This window comes from Danio rerio, chromosome 19 (assembly GCF_052040795.2).
Source record: "Danio rerio strain M-AB ecotype USA chromosome 19, GRCz13ab, whole genome shotgun sequence".
Lineage (NCBI taxonomy): Eukaryota > Metazoa > Chordata > Actinopteri > Cypriniformes > Danionidae > Danio > Danio rerio.
Genome location: NC_141039.2, coordinates 45,290,001 through 45,305,215, shown reverse-complemented (window position 1 = coordinate 45,305,215; position 15,215 = coordinate 45,290,001). Strand labels below are relative to the sequence as shown.

The following is a 15,215-nucleotide window of genomic DNA, read 5'->3' as shown; positions in this document are numbered from 1 at the left end:
AGGAAGTTAGTGGTCAGTCGCCACAATTTGCTTCTATCAGACCAGAGATTTCTGTCGTACCCACAAATTCCTCTGAATGGTGGAGGACACCATATTTGAACCATAGGCGGAAGCTGCGATGACGGTTCTTTCCCTCCGCCTACTCCTGCTCAAAGTCATTTTAAAGTTGGGCGAACTTCGCATATTTCTCAGAAATAAAAGACAATTTCTTCCAGCGTGGCAAGTGTGGTGCAGATGCTAGAACCCGCCTTTATGCATGCGCGACGCTGTAAATTGTATAGCAAGTGTAAACAGATGAATGGGATATGGGTCACAATTAAAAGAAAGTGTAAACGGACAGGCAAAAAAACCCAGATATAGGCAACAAATCGGATTTGGGCATTAAGGCCCCGTTTACACTAATGCATTTTCGTTTTAAAACGCATAAGTTTTGCTACAGTTACGCCATCCGTCCACACTACGCCGGAGTTCTCGAGCGCCGAAAACAGAGTGTTTTGAAAACGCTGGAGAGGCTGTTTTCATTCTGGATTGCTGCTGCTCCGTCTCAGTGTGGATGAGGAAAAACGGAGACATCTGAAAATGGAGGCGGGGCTGCTGAGATTCGCTACCTGATTGGGGCTTTTGTGTCATTGTGTATCCTTCCCTTATTCGTCAAGCCCCTATCGCATGACTATAACACATGGCTTTAACGCTACCGGAAGACAGTACTGTAAACAACAACATGGGCACAGAAATGGGAGCGTTGTTTGCACTATTGTCTGTTTTAGGCGGCATTGTGCAGTGATTCATTTGTTACGTTTAGTAACAACTCGACCTCGTCGTCTCTCCACAAAAATACCTCTCTTGCTTTCTTTGCCATCGTGTTTATTGTTCAACCGGCGTTTGTTGAATAACAATAACAAAATGCTGAGCGAGACGCATGCTTCCTGTTTATACTAGAACGCGGATGCCTAGAGTGCGCGAATATATATATTCACGTGATATACGTGGCGTAGTGTGGACGGAGACTTGTTCAGAGACGCTAGGTAAAACGCTAGTGTGGACGTGGATCGTTTTTGATCTAAAACTAAAACGCACTAGTGTAAATGGGGGCTCAGACCAGACAGTGTAAACGAGGCCTATGATACACCTTGAAATAATAGTAGATTTGTTTAACAATAAAAAAAACAAGGTAACTGACTCCTATGTCATTAAAGACAATGAATTTGCTTCATCAAACCAGAATTTAAAACTAGAACAATCTATTTAATAATATCAGCAGTCATTTGTTCAAGCGGTTACGTAATGTGAAGCTGCTTTTGCACTGATGCCAGACTGGATCATCTGTAATGCGTGATATTTTAGTGTGTGCCCATTAAGTTTCAAACAAAGTGACAAAACATGCACATTTTTCTCTTCATGAAGGCATCTTTCATGTGTGAAGCATTGAGTCACTGGATTGCCTAAAAATAAACATTTAACCTATTTTTATAGTTGAAATTATTTTCCCAGTTTTACCGTTAGTTGCTGTGGTACAAATTATAATATATAACACCCAGCCCAGCCAAAGATCAGCTTCATTTTATATACTTATCTTAAGATTTACATTACACACAAATCACTATTTTCATTCTTACAGACAAACTGATGCAAACGAGTGATTTAAAGTAAAGTTTATTATAAGAAAATTAATTAGCATTTTAAAAATGCACTGCAATCCATAAATGGAGTCATTAATGTCATCAAAAGATTATTGCTCTATGATGATTTTCTTACATATAAACTATTGTTAAAGTAAATGACAATGTAGTGACTTGTCAAGTATATAGAAAACAATTAAAGTTGTAGGACACTTATTGTTTTTATGTTTAAAACCCCCTTTTAATTTGTAATCTATATTACTTGTTACCATTATAAAAAAAACTACCATAAGGTTTTTTTAGGCATAACCATCATAAGCTTATAATACCTTCAATCAGAGATAACCAAGTTACTGTCATTACTGACTAGTGGACTGACTTATATTCAAACATTTTTAAAGTTCATAAGATTGATTTCATTTGAATAAATGTGCAATTTAACGGGTTATTTACCAAAAAGAATTAATAAATAAACTTAATAAAGTACAATTAAAAGGCTTAACTAGGTTAATTAAGCAAGTTAGGTTAATTAAGCAAATCATTGCTTAACAATAGTGTGTTCTGTAGACAGTCAAATACAAATATTGCTTAAGGGGGCTAATAAGATTGAGCTTAAATGGTCTTTAAAAATTTTAAAACTGCTTTATTCCAGCCAAAATAAAACAAATAAGACTTGCCTGAGAAGAAAAAATATTATAGAAAACACTGTGAAAAATTCCTTGCTCTGTTAAACATCATCTCAGAAATATTTGAGAAAGAAAAAAATAAATTTTGACCTCAACTGTGTATATAAATGCAGTCTTACACACCTGATTTTGCAGCTCCAGTGGCACTGGGTCGTCTGGAACTGCTGGCAGATTCTGCAGGTTTCTTGGGTACTTTGGGCACTTTAAAAGCCGCCTGAGCCGATGACGGCCTGCTTCCATCCACAGAGTCGTCATCGTCGAAACTACGGTCTACAAGAAGCAGTGAGAAGACAAATCAAAAGTCAGAATGTGGAGTCAAATTATCAATACAAAGTCTCATGTTTCTGCACAAAAATCTTCTTTCCATATCGATTGCAGATTAGACTTATATTCTCATCATATGCACATGGTTCAATATAGGAATATGATGGTATCAGATTTTCTTGTTGCGATAACTGCTGTAGCTCGATATACAGTATTAGTGACATAAGCTGCACAAAAAGGATTACTTTAACATGATGTAATAACAAAAACAAATATACATTAAACATTACTTCACTATAGATACAATATATTTTATGTTATGTTCAGAGTAGGCCTGTTACAATATCTATTTCTTATCATACGATATATTGCACCAAAATATATCGCGATACACAACATATTGACATTTTAGGACCATTTTATGCCACTTATTATCTAATGCCAGAATGACAATATAATATCATCACAATGCAAGTACACTCTTCCAAATGAACAAATCATATTTCATTCTTAAGATCATTTAATTTAATTATAGATATTTTAGCAGTTTAATAATCAGGCATTGGAGTCAGAATGTGAAAAGGCATATCTTAAATCAATAATAATAAAAGTGCAAGGTAGAAAGTAACAGGCTGCGAAATCTGCAAGAAAATACTTCAGTGTTTTTAACCATAATGACATTGACACCACCAATAGAGATGGAGATGTTGAATAATCAGCTAAAATGTTGCTACAATTGGTTTTTATGTATGGTAGTGATATATATTGCATCACCAAAAATGATTGTGATCATGTCCATATGTTGTGCTATAAGTCCATATATTGATTATTGTGACAGGCATCGGTCAGTGTAAACAAATTACATTGCAAAAAGATTACACAGTACTATAGATATCACTTTACAAAAAGGTGTCATTCATTAATGTTAAATACACTGTAAAAAATCTGTAATTTTACGATTTATTTCCGGACAATTTAACGTAAAATAACGGATATTAAATTACAGAAATTTCCTCAAACTAAAATTTCTGGTAAATTTCTGTAATTTAATATTTGTTATTTTACGGTAAACTTCTTTAATTTAACAGCCGTTATTTTAACATGAAATTACAGGGTTTTTTTTTTTTTTTTTACAGTGTAGCATTAATATCAGGAAATACCTACATTTGTTCAAAACTGTTAATGTTAAAGAATACAACTCAATTATCCCAGTCAGGTTTTTCCTGCTTCCTGTCAAACTAATGCATCAATGTAACGAGGCAATTCAATCATATCTTTACGTTAAAACAGCCTTTCGTAACATTATTTATCAATATGTGGAAATTATTGGATTAAAGAGGAAATACTTTAGGTCCATTGTTATTGTTTACATCCCTCAAAATGGTCTATATAAAACCATCAAAACCGATATTGAGTTAATAAACTCTGCCGAAAATAATTGACATCACCTAAGATTTTAATTCAAGAATCAAAGTCCTTACATGTTTCATTAACTAAATATTAAAGGGATAGTTCACCAAAAAAGCAAATTCAGTCATCATTTACTCCTCATTTTTCCTGTTCAACAGTAGCAATGGTTACAAACCTGTGACCACTGACTTTCATAGTGTTAGTTTTTCCCAACTATGGAAGGTCAATGGTTACAGGTTTCCAGCTTTCTTTAAAATATATTTGAACAGAACAGGCAAACTCCTAAAGCTTTTGCAACCATGAGTAAACGGTGAGTACATTTACATTTTTTGGGTGAACTATTACTATAAATGATGCCACATATCAATATCATGCATATTCACCATCATGATATATTTATTATTGATCACAACCACATATCCAGTTTAACAAGACCAATCAAAAGGAACAGATCAAACCCAATTCAACTCACGAAACCCGATATGTCCTCCAGCATGAAAAGTAAACGTCTGGTTTCCTCCCCGCAACAATATCAGCTTATATAATCAATGACCAACCCAAAACCAGGACCCATCAGGGGCCTATCAATTACTGAACAACAAAAAACCGGAAGTATTTCCAACATTAAATCACTCCACAAAACAAAGAGCAAACCCTGTAAAACTCAAAGCCTCCCACACACACAAGCACAGATTGGGTGCTTCCAACTAAACACAGCAAGACTAGAAGAACACACACATAGGATTCCATTTCATTTCATCTATTACAAGAAATATCCCAAGTCTATACGACACCCAGATGACATCCTATTTGTACATCAACCAAATGGTGAACATTGATATGGAGCAACATGTCACTCACAGTCACAGATGCGTTTGCAGATGAGGCGCCTCATGCCTGACGGCGGGCGTGGCTCTCTTTCTAGTATCCGAGGCAACGCCCAAGCTGCCGCTCACATGACAGCGGTTCTCACGGCGACGAAATACACCCGAACGGATCAGCACCACCGTTCACACACACACAAAAACACCACCCAAAAGCTGCTCGGCATCTCCTCTCCTCATTCCCTCTTCTCTCCATCCCCCCTCGTCACCATCATCACTCCCTCGCACTTTGCTCCGCACCCCATCCCTCCTCCTCCCCAGTGCCTGAGGAGCCAATCAGAAGCATGATGACATCATCGATAACCAGCCAGTGAGCTTTTGAGATTCGAGGACGCTTCATGCATGCCAATGTGGCTCGTTTTTTTTTTTTTTTTTGATCGAGAAGCTAGGCTAATTAGCCTCACTTTAATATGCATACATAAATATCAGGATTTAAAGCCACGCCCCTGTCGCTGAGAAGTAGCCTTTGTTTTGCATATGAAAGTGTGTGTGTTTGTGTGTGCGGTTGGGTGATCGGCATTGTGACCCTTTGCTGCGAAGCCAAGAACTGACTGCACTGACACATTATGGATGCTGACCCCACTAGCGGAGCTGAAAGAGCTCTGTGTGCCCGGCTATGTGTTTAGCATCATTAGCATAGAAGGATAACCCGCCCTTTGTTCTGAAGGGAGGGAGCGAACAACAATCTAACAAGGACCGGCCAATGATGACTGTAGAGAGAGAGAGAGAGAGAGAAAGAGAGAGAGAGAATGAGGCAGGGCAAAGGGAACAAAACAGCAACAGGAAATGAGAGAGAGAGAGAGAGAGAGAGAGAGAGAGAGAGAGAGAGAGAGAGAGAGAGGTGGGGACAAGCTTAAGGGAAAAGGGGGAAAAGGGGGAACTAGCAAGGAAGGAGACGAAGAGAGAGAGCACGAGAAAAAGAGCTGGCCGATCTGAAAGGCTGTTTCCATGACAACAGGAGCAACCCGCATCAGTGGGTTTTGGAGATTTAAAAAAAAGGGCTGAATCACACTAGTTTAAAATATGGTCTGGCAAAATTAGCCAGCATAAAAAAGAAAACCCTTTTTTATAAAAAATAATAATGATGATGATGGTGACGAAAAAGGCCGAATTGCAAAAGTTTAAATTTTGGTCTGCTATATTAATAATGAAAATGAATAAATAAATGAACAAATAAATACATAAATGAATGAATAAATGAATGAATAAATAAATAAATGGACTAATGAATAAATAAACAATTAAATAAATAAATGAACTAATGAATGAATAAACTAATAAATTAATAAATAAATGAATAAACAAAAATAAATAAACTAATGAACAAATTAATGAATAAATAAATAAATAAACTAATAAATAAATAAATCAACTAATAAATAAATAAATGAATAAATAAATAAATAAACTAATAAATAAATAAATGAATAAAAAATATATAAATAAATCAACTAATAAATAAATAAATAAATAAATGAATAAATAAATAAACTAATAAATAAATAAATGCATAAAAAAATGAACTAATAAATAAATAAATGAACTAATGGATAAATAAATAAATAAATAAACTAATGAATAAATAAATAAATAAACTAATGAATAAATAAATAAATAACTGAACTAATGAATAAATAAATAAATAACTGAACTAATGAACAAATAAATAAATAAACTAATGAATAAATAATTAAATAACTAAACTAATGAATAAATAAATGAATACATAACTGAACTTATGAGTAAATAAATGAATAAATAATAAATTAACTAATGAATAAATAAAGGATTAAATAAATAAATCAACTAATGAATAAACTTATAAATGAATCAATAAATGAATAAATAAAACCAACAAAATTAAATAAATGAACTAAGAAATAAATAAACGAATAAATGAATCAATTAATTCTATAAAAAATAGAATTATATAAAATTAATGAATAAACAAAATCAAATATTAAATGAATAAATAAATGAATAAATGGACTAATAAATAAATAAATGAATCAATAAATAAAGTTTCATTATCATTCTGGAAAAAAAAAAACCCAACACTGTTCAAGAGCATTCGGTCTAGCGGTCAGTGGCGGTTCCAGCTTAAATGGCACCCTGAGCAAACCTCCCCATATATGCCCTGGAATGATACGCTTAGATCACTTAAGAAATATATTGCATAAATATAATGACAATTCTATAAAATACAAAAAAAAAAACAAGTCTCATGTTAAATACACACTAATTTATGTATAATCAACCACATTTCAAACACTAAACAAATAGATCACGATAGCAATAATGAAAAGAGCACTATTCGTCTCAATAAAGGAATGCAATAGATATAGTATTCAAATCTGCATAATTAAATAACTGTATTATTCAATTATTTATATTCAACTAACATTTAACCCCAAATGTGCTCAAATAAAACACAAAAACACAATCCAAAAGATTGCAACTCATATTTTCCTAATGAATGAATTGTATTATTAACGCATTGCAACAATTCCTACAACATTAACACAATGCCAAGCACAAAGAGCAGGTTATTTCAAAACAAATTGCACCAGCCTACAATTGACGGCACATTTCTCGCTCAAAACTGATCTGAAAACGCACATACTGTCAGTTTAACACCACATTGCTGTCACATTATCTCTGTGTGCGTGAGCGAGTGTTGATGTCTGAGTCCTCGCTGATCATGCAGCAACTTAACTGGCCATTTAATCTGGTTATCGGGATTACAGAGACAAGTGAGCGCAGCCATTAACTTGCAAACAAACAGCCTGTGCAGCAAAGCCCGTCAAAACATATTCAAACATAAGCACGCTAAAGCCTTTTATGCCTCATTTATAGTCCACAGACACACAGCATCTCATAGAGTACTTCAATTTCCAGGGCAAGGACTGAAGAGTCTAATAATGGGTAGCTGAGGCAACCAAATGCCCTAGAAACCGGGTCACACTCCAGCTCCCAAGGGACAAAACCCACTGACGCAGAAACCAATAGAAGTAGTAGAGAGATGCAATGCAATATATTCAGATCAAACTCAACTGCATTGATAGTTAGCGACAAGGAGAAACTCATTATAGCAGACAACTGCTAATTAAATACAGAAAGATCGGCAATAGGAGACTCTATAGAACTAAAACTCAACATTTTGCACTAAATGCATGAGAACAAAGAGTCATGCATACCATAAACATGCCCAAATATCAACTCAAAGCAATTTCTGTAGTACTTTAATGGATAAATGCACTCACCATCTCCATCGTCACCCACAGACATGGCTTTAATGTTAGTGAGAAGAGGCAGCTCTTTCACTCTCTCCTTCTCTCGTCCTTCTCTCTCTCTCTCTGTCACGCTGTGTCAGAGTAATGCTGTGACAGGCACAGCTCGCTCTCTATAACTCTCTCCTCACAGGGGCTCCATTGGCAAAGCCATTGGACCAAAAAAAAAAAAAAAACACACACAAAACTCTTTGAATGTGGTCTACTTTGTCTTTCGCCAAATTTAAAGATGATTAGTGGGGAAGCTGGCTACATGGCGAACATCCCCCTTCCTGTTCTTCAACTGAAATCTGGCACAATGCACCTCGAGGCAGACGGCCAAGTGAAACAATCAGTTTAACACTTCTGGAAAAGCACCAGCACGTTTGAGGAGACACTGTTGAAATGCGTACGATCAATATGAATCTGATTTTATCCATGCAATTGCTTGCAGAGCAAAGATCTTGAATGTATTTTACTGACGACCACCAAGTTTATTTGGTGTTTATTAAATAAGAAGTCAGAAACGCTTGTTATTAGTGACACCGGTGGCTGATAAGTGAACTGCAATCAGCAACTTATTTGCTGCATCTCAATTTGCGCACTGAAGGCTGATTTACACTATATGCTCCGGCGCAGTCTTCACACGATAGAAGAATCCTCGAGGTAGCTGATTAGGACGAGCACCCTTTAAAAAAACTACACATCGCAATGACACGTAATGCAAGGTCCTTGATTGGTCAGCTTTGTAGTGGAGGCGAGTGTGGGCGGAGCAGAGATACTGATGGAGTCCCCGTGAGGAGCTCCAGATGGAGACTGTTGTTTGGTGTTTACCTTATGATTAAAGTTGTTGCACATCCGCCAGTTCCCGCCTCTGAATGAGCAAGTTTTAGCTTCTTTTACATTAAGGTAGAGTTCAGAAAAAACAAAGCTCCCACGAAGAAACTTGACACAGAGGAACACAAACACCTACTGCCAGCTAGCGTTTCGGAAGTGGTATTGCAGAGCAGCACAAACAGCAAATGAAGTGTAATTGCACGGCTAAATGCAAGGAAAGGCACCATGGGTCACGCCGATCACTCAATGCAGAAGTATAAACCAGTCTTTAGAAGGAAATGTACATACTTTTGAGTGTGTAACAAGTATGCAAACTTTGGGACACACTACGTCCTCATTAACGGACAGTTATGTTTGCTTAGTTGCGTCGCCTGTCAATCATCTCGACGCATCATCCACTTTTCTTTCATATTTAATACCCTACTTTACTGAAGATTCAGCACCAGGTTAATCTGCCATACACGACTCTTTAATGCAAAGAAATCTCCACAGGTCTTTGAATAATTATGCATTCAGAAGATATAAAGTTCACATTATTTTTGGGATGAAGTATATAATGGAAAATGTGATTTTAATATTTTCCAGTTGGCTAGATATTAATTAATAGTCATTCAAAACAACTTCACCAAAGCGTCTCTACTTGATGGTTGGTCTCACATGTTCACCATGTTTGTTTACACTTTTTCCTCCCCGATTTAGTAGTTCTAAGCAACTTCACGTCCCACATGCAGTGTATTATGGGAAATATTAGTGATTAGAGTTCGGATGGGTCTATATTTTTAAATTTCTACTGGAAATAGGACTCCATCCGGGAACCTTTGGCATTCTCTTTTCAACATACTACGGTTTGGTACATGCTAATTCTAAACTAAAGAAATAGCTTTTTGGGCGACACTGTGGCTCAGTGGTTAGCACTGTGGCCTCATAACAAGAAGGTCGCGGGTTTGGGTCCAGGCTGGGTCAGTTGGCGTTTCTGTGTGGAGTTTGTATGCTCCCACTGTGTTGGCGCGATTTTCCTCCGGGTGCTCCGGTTTCCATCACAAGTCCAAAGACATGTTACAGGTGAATTGGATAAGCTTAATTGTCCGTAAAGTATGTGTTTGAATTAGTGTCTATGGGTGTTTTTTTGCTGTGGCGACCCTGGATTAATAAAGGGACTAAGCCGAAAATGAATGAATGAATGAAATTGGCTGTAGTGTATGAGTGTGTTGGGTGTTTTCCAATATAGGGTTGCAGCTGGAAGGGCATCCACCATGTAAAAAGTTGGCGGTTCATTCCGCTGTGGTGACCCCTGATGAACAAAGGGACTAAGCCAAAGGAAAATGAATGAACGAAATTGTTTTATGCTAGCAAGCATGCAATCGTAATGTATTATGGAATGAATTTCCAAAACTACAGCAATGCAAAAACAGCAGTTATGTATCTGATCAATTCCTTAATCGTATTCAATCTTTAACGAAACTTTCTTCTGTTGAACACAATGGGAATGTTGGAAAAATAATTTTACTTCCATATTTATTGTTTCTACTATGGATGTCAACGGCTGTTTTTTATCAAACATTCTTCTGAATATCTTGTTTTATAGATGGACGTTTAGAATCACCTGAGTAGGAGTAAATGAGGAAATTTTTATGTTTTTTGCAGAACTATCACCGTCTCTTTTTCAGGTCAAAAAAGTCACATCCTTTTGGTTTTCCTTTACATGAATATGAATTGTAAATAAAGCAACTAACCTTTGCATTAAAATGAGTTCACATGCTTTCATGGTCAAGCTAGAAATTGTCTTTACAAGCCATTTACACTAGGACTGCACAATATATCGAGAACTTACTATATTTTTATGATGTTATATCACAAGAGATTTCATTATCATAATTATCAACAACAATATCGCATATTGCATATTTTTCCAGGATGGTGCAGCCCTAATTTACACATTTTTCCCTGTTGGGCGAGTTGGCATTTCTGTGAGGAGTTTGCATGTCCTTCCTGTGTTGACGTGGTGGGTTTCCTCCAGGTGCTCCGGTTTCCCCCACAGTTTAAACACATGCGCTATAGGTGAATTTGGTTAACTAAATTGGCCGTAGTGTATGAGTGTGTGTAAATGAGTGTGTATGGGTGTTTACCAGTACAAGGTTGCAGATGGAAGGACATAAAACATATGCCAGAATAGTTAATGGTTCAATCCGCTGTGGCGACCTCAGATAAATAAGGGACTAACCTGAAGAAAATAGACTGAATGAACCAATACGGTACAGACATATTGTCCATTTCTAATAAATCTCATATTGCTAGTTCACTAATCTGAAATTCAACTCAAAAACCTTTCTGCACCCATTAACGCACCTATAAATGCATGTTTACCTCTATAAACCCAACAGACGCAATCATGATACGGCTTGTCACTGTATAAAACACGCTACTTCTCCACAACTTAAGCAGCATGAAAAGAGCAGCAGAGTCTGATCCAGCTCTTCCATCACATGACATATGCCAAATGCATCATGGAGATTTCCAAGGCCGTGGAAGTCTGACACCATCTCCTCTTTTAGATGCCAGCACTCACGTTAAAGCTAACTCACCAGCGGACACCACGATAAAGTCCAGCATTTAGTCATTCAGTAAATCCCTTTACGCTGAAGATAACTCTCTAGTAAAAGCTAATGCTAATGAAAAACATCGGGATTAACATGGAGATGAAAGTAGCGTTTCGTTTTAATCCGGGGATCAGATGTCAAAGGCTTATGTGGTCAAAGACACTGACAAATACTAATATTAGCATTGTAACTGAAGCTGATGGAGACAAGCCTTGCAAACAGGATTTGGGTAGTTAACTAACAAGCTAAAAGCTAACTTACCTTGACTCAGGCTGAGAGCCATGTTGCCTGAATTTAGCACTTCATCAAAACGACTCAGGATGGTCTGCAACCTGAAACACACAGAAGAGAAATTATCTGAGATTGATTTCACAACATTTCACTCATTAGACATGTTTCAATTCAAAGACGTGAATTAGATGTGTGGGCAAAACTAGAATATTGCATAAAACATTTGCAAATAAAGTATTGTTTTCATCGAATGAGTCAAACAGAACAATATCATCACTTCTTGATGAAGAAAAATGGAATTTGCTGCAGTTGGAGAAGGCCTTGGAGATATGGCAAAAATGCAATCGCGATAATTAGCTTCCATATTGAACGATATATTTTTCAATAAAAGTTGTTGATGCTTACAGATTTACAAGTACCCCAAGCATGACTGAACCCACATAAATTAGTGCGGGTATTCTAAACCAGTTGGCATCATCGATCCTGCAGGTGGGTCGCAAGATAGCTTAAAATTTACTTAATTACTATGATTAATTGATTTCATTACTAAAGATGTTTTATATAAAAATTATTGGTGTAACGGCATTTCCCGTTTTCTAATATTGATTACTTCGGAATGTGTGCAAAAAGAGTCTCACTGTAAAATGTAGACTTAACCGTGGATGTACTTCCAACCACTGCACGTCAAACAGGACTAGATGCTCGGCTGTTTAAAGCAAACAGTAACGCAAATGTAAAGGTAACGAAGATTAGAGTTATAACAAGTTCACATCTGCGACTCGTATCAGAGTCTTACATCTGCGTTGATTCACAAACTATGCTAGTTCTCTTTGTGTGAACTCTTCATAATTTCAGCATAGTTGTCTTTTGGCCAGTGGAGAAATTAAAATGGTCGTGCTGAACTGAGTCTGATTCTCTCAAGGTTTTTTTTCTTCACTCTCCTATTGGTGAAGTTTTTTTCCCTCTCTGCTGTCGCCACTGGCTTGCATGGTTCAGGATCTGAAAAGCTACTCATCGATGAATTTGCTCTTCAGTGTTTGGACTCTCAGTAATGACTTCAAACCACACTGAACTGAGCTAAACTGAACTGAACTTAAACACTAAAAACTGAACTACCCTGATCCAGTTACTATGACCATTTATGTGAAGCTGCTTTGACACAATCTACATTGTAAAAGCGCTATACAAATAAAGCTGAATTGAATTGTCCAAATGAGTGTTTTATAACGCAACTGTGAGTGTTTTATAAAGGACGCGCGGCCATACAGAAGGATCTAGTGAGACTCTGTGGTGTTTAAAAGAACAGCTGTTCACTACTGTCAGCGAACTCCAATAGTATCCCAAAAACCCAACCGCCTTCAGATTGATGTGTTTCCACAGACTGTATTTTACATCATTTTATTTATTTTTAATGGTTACAATTAATAGATGAATAGTAGTCAGTCCAATTCAAAGCAGCGGCTTTAATTTTCATCTTTGTCCTGTACAGGTTAATTTATTAAAGAAAAAGGCTAAAAACTCTGCAGTTGTAAAAAAAATAAAATAAAAAAAGAAGAATTAAGGAGCTTTGAATCAGTGTGTGTTAAATTTATATATATATATATATATATATATATATATATATATATATATATATATATATATATATATATATATATATATATATATATATATATATATACACACATATATATATATATATATATATATATATATATATATATATACACATATATATACATATATAAAAAATATATATATATAAATTAAACAATTTTTTTAACATATATAAATATACTCTATAAGTGTAATTATATCTTTTGTGTTTTTTATGTAAAATACTGTAGAAAAATAAGATAATAAAAGTATAAGCAAAACAAAATGTTTTGCTAATAAATAAAGCTTTAAAATAAGCCTTTTCTCTAGACCAGGGTTGTCCAAACTCGTTCCTGGAGGCCCGGTGTCCTAAAGAGTGTAGCTCTAACCCTCATCAAACACACATGAAGCAGCTAATAAAGCTCCTACTAGATACACTTGAAACTTCCTAGCAGGTGTGGTTAAGCAAGTTGGAGCTAAACTCTGCAGGACATCAGCCCTCCAGGACCGACTTTGGACCCCCCTGCTCTAAACAATCAGTTTAAGAAAAAATGTCAGATATGGAAGTGGCAGGAAGTGGGCCTAAGTAAAAAAAACAAAAAAAATAGAAATTAAAAATAAACCTGCATTAGAGCCTGCACACAGCCACTCCCAGTCATTCATTTCTGTTGAGCACGTGAACACAATGGCAAATCAGCGATGTTTAAGGCAGTGTTCAAATGTTAGTGGAAAATGAACATTTTTTAAATTTTAAAATTATCGAATTCCAGTATCATGACAACTCTTGCATAAACACTACTTTACAATCCAATCTGATTTCAATTCTGGGAGTCACGACCCGATTCCAAATTTTTTTTTTCCTATTACTTCAGCTATGCAGATACATCTTTCCAACTTTACATTTTAGAAGTTTCATGGGGGCGACATGGTGGTTCAGTGGTTAGCATTGTTGCCTCATAGCAAGAAGGTGGCTGGTTCGAGTTCCGGCTGGGCCTGTTGGTGTTTTTGTGTGGAGTTTGCATGTTCTGCTATTATTAGCCCCCTTAGGCAATATTTTTTTGATTGTCCGCAGAAGAAACTACTGTTATACAATTACTTGCCTAATTACCCTAATTAAGCCTTTGAATCGCACTTTAACCTGAATGCTTGTATTTTGAAAAACATCTAGTAACATATTATTTACTGTCAACATAGCAAAGACAAAATAAATCAGTTATTAGAAATGAGTTACTAAAACTATTATGTTTAGAAATGGGTTGAAGAAAATCTTTCCATTTACAGAAATTTGGGGGGGGAGGGGGGGCAGAATGAAAGTGAGCTCACTCAGTTGGCTAGTAAGACTGTCACACAGACACCATAGACCAGGGGTGCTCAATCCTGTTCCTGGAGATCTACCTTGCTGCAGATTTCAGTTGCTACCCATATCAAACACACCTGAACCAATTAATTAGGACCTGAACACCACTTGATAATTACAGGCAGGTGTGTTTGATATGGGTATCAACTGAAATCTGCAGGAAGGTGGCTCTCCAGGAACAGGATTGAGCTCCCCTGGTCTATGGTGTCTGTGTGACGGTCATACTAGCCAACTGAGTGAGCTCACTTTCATTCTGCCCCCCCACCCCCAATTTCTGTTAATGGAAAGATTTTTTTCATCCGTGCAGATGCATCTTTCCAACTTTACATTTTAAAAGTTTCTATGAGGGCGACACGGTGGCTCAGTGTTTAACATTGAGCCGCTGGTTCGAGTTCCGGCTGGGCCAGTTGGCATTTCTGTGTGGAGTGTGCATGTTCTCCCCGTGTTGGCGTGGGTTTCCTCCGG

The 15,215-nt window shown here is 36.4% G+C and overlaps 1 protein-coding gene across 55 annotated transcripts in view; it reads right to left on the bottom strand.

The window, feature by feature from the left end:
• clasp2 (cytoplasmic linker associated protein 2) overlaps positions 1–15,215 on the bottom strand; it is a 102,434-nt gene that overhangs the window by 60,574 nt on the left and 26,645 nt on the right. For 41 of the 55 annotated variants that reach the window (NM_001328259.1, XM_087294178.2, XM_087294179.2 and 38 more), the window contains 2 exon segments: positions 2,429–2,575; positions 11,828–11,898. In NM_001328259.1, the coding sequence (NP_001315188.1) occupies positions 2,429–2,575; positions 11,828–11,898 (218 nt within the window). 55 annotated transcript variants of the gene reach the window in all.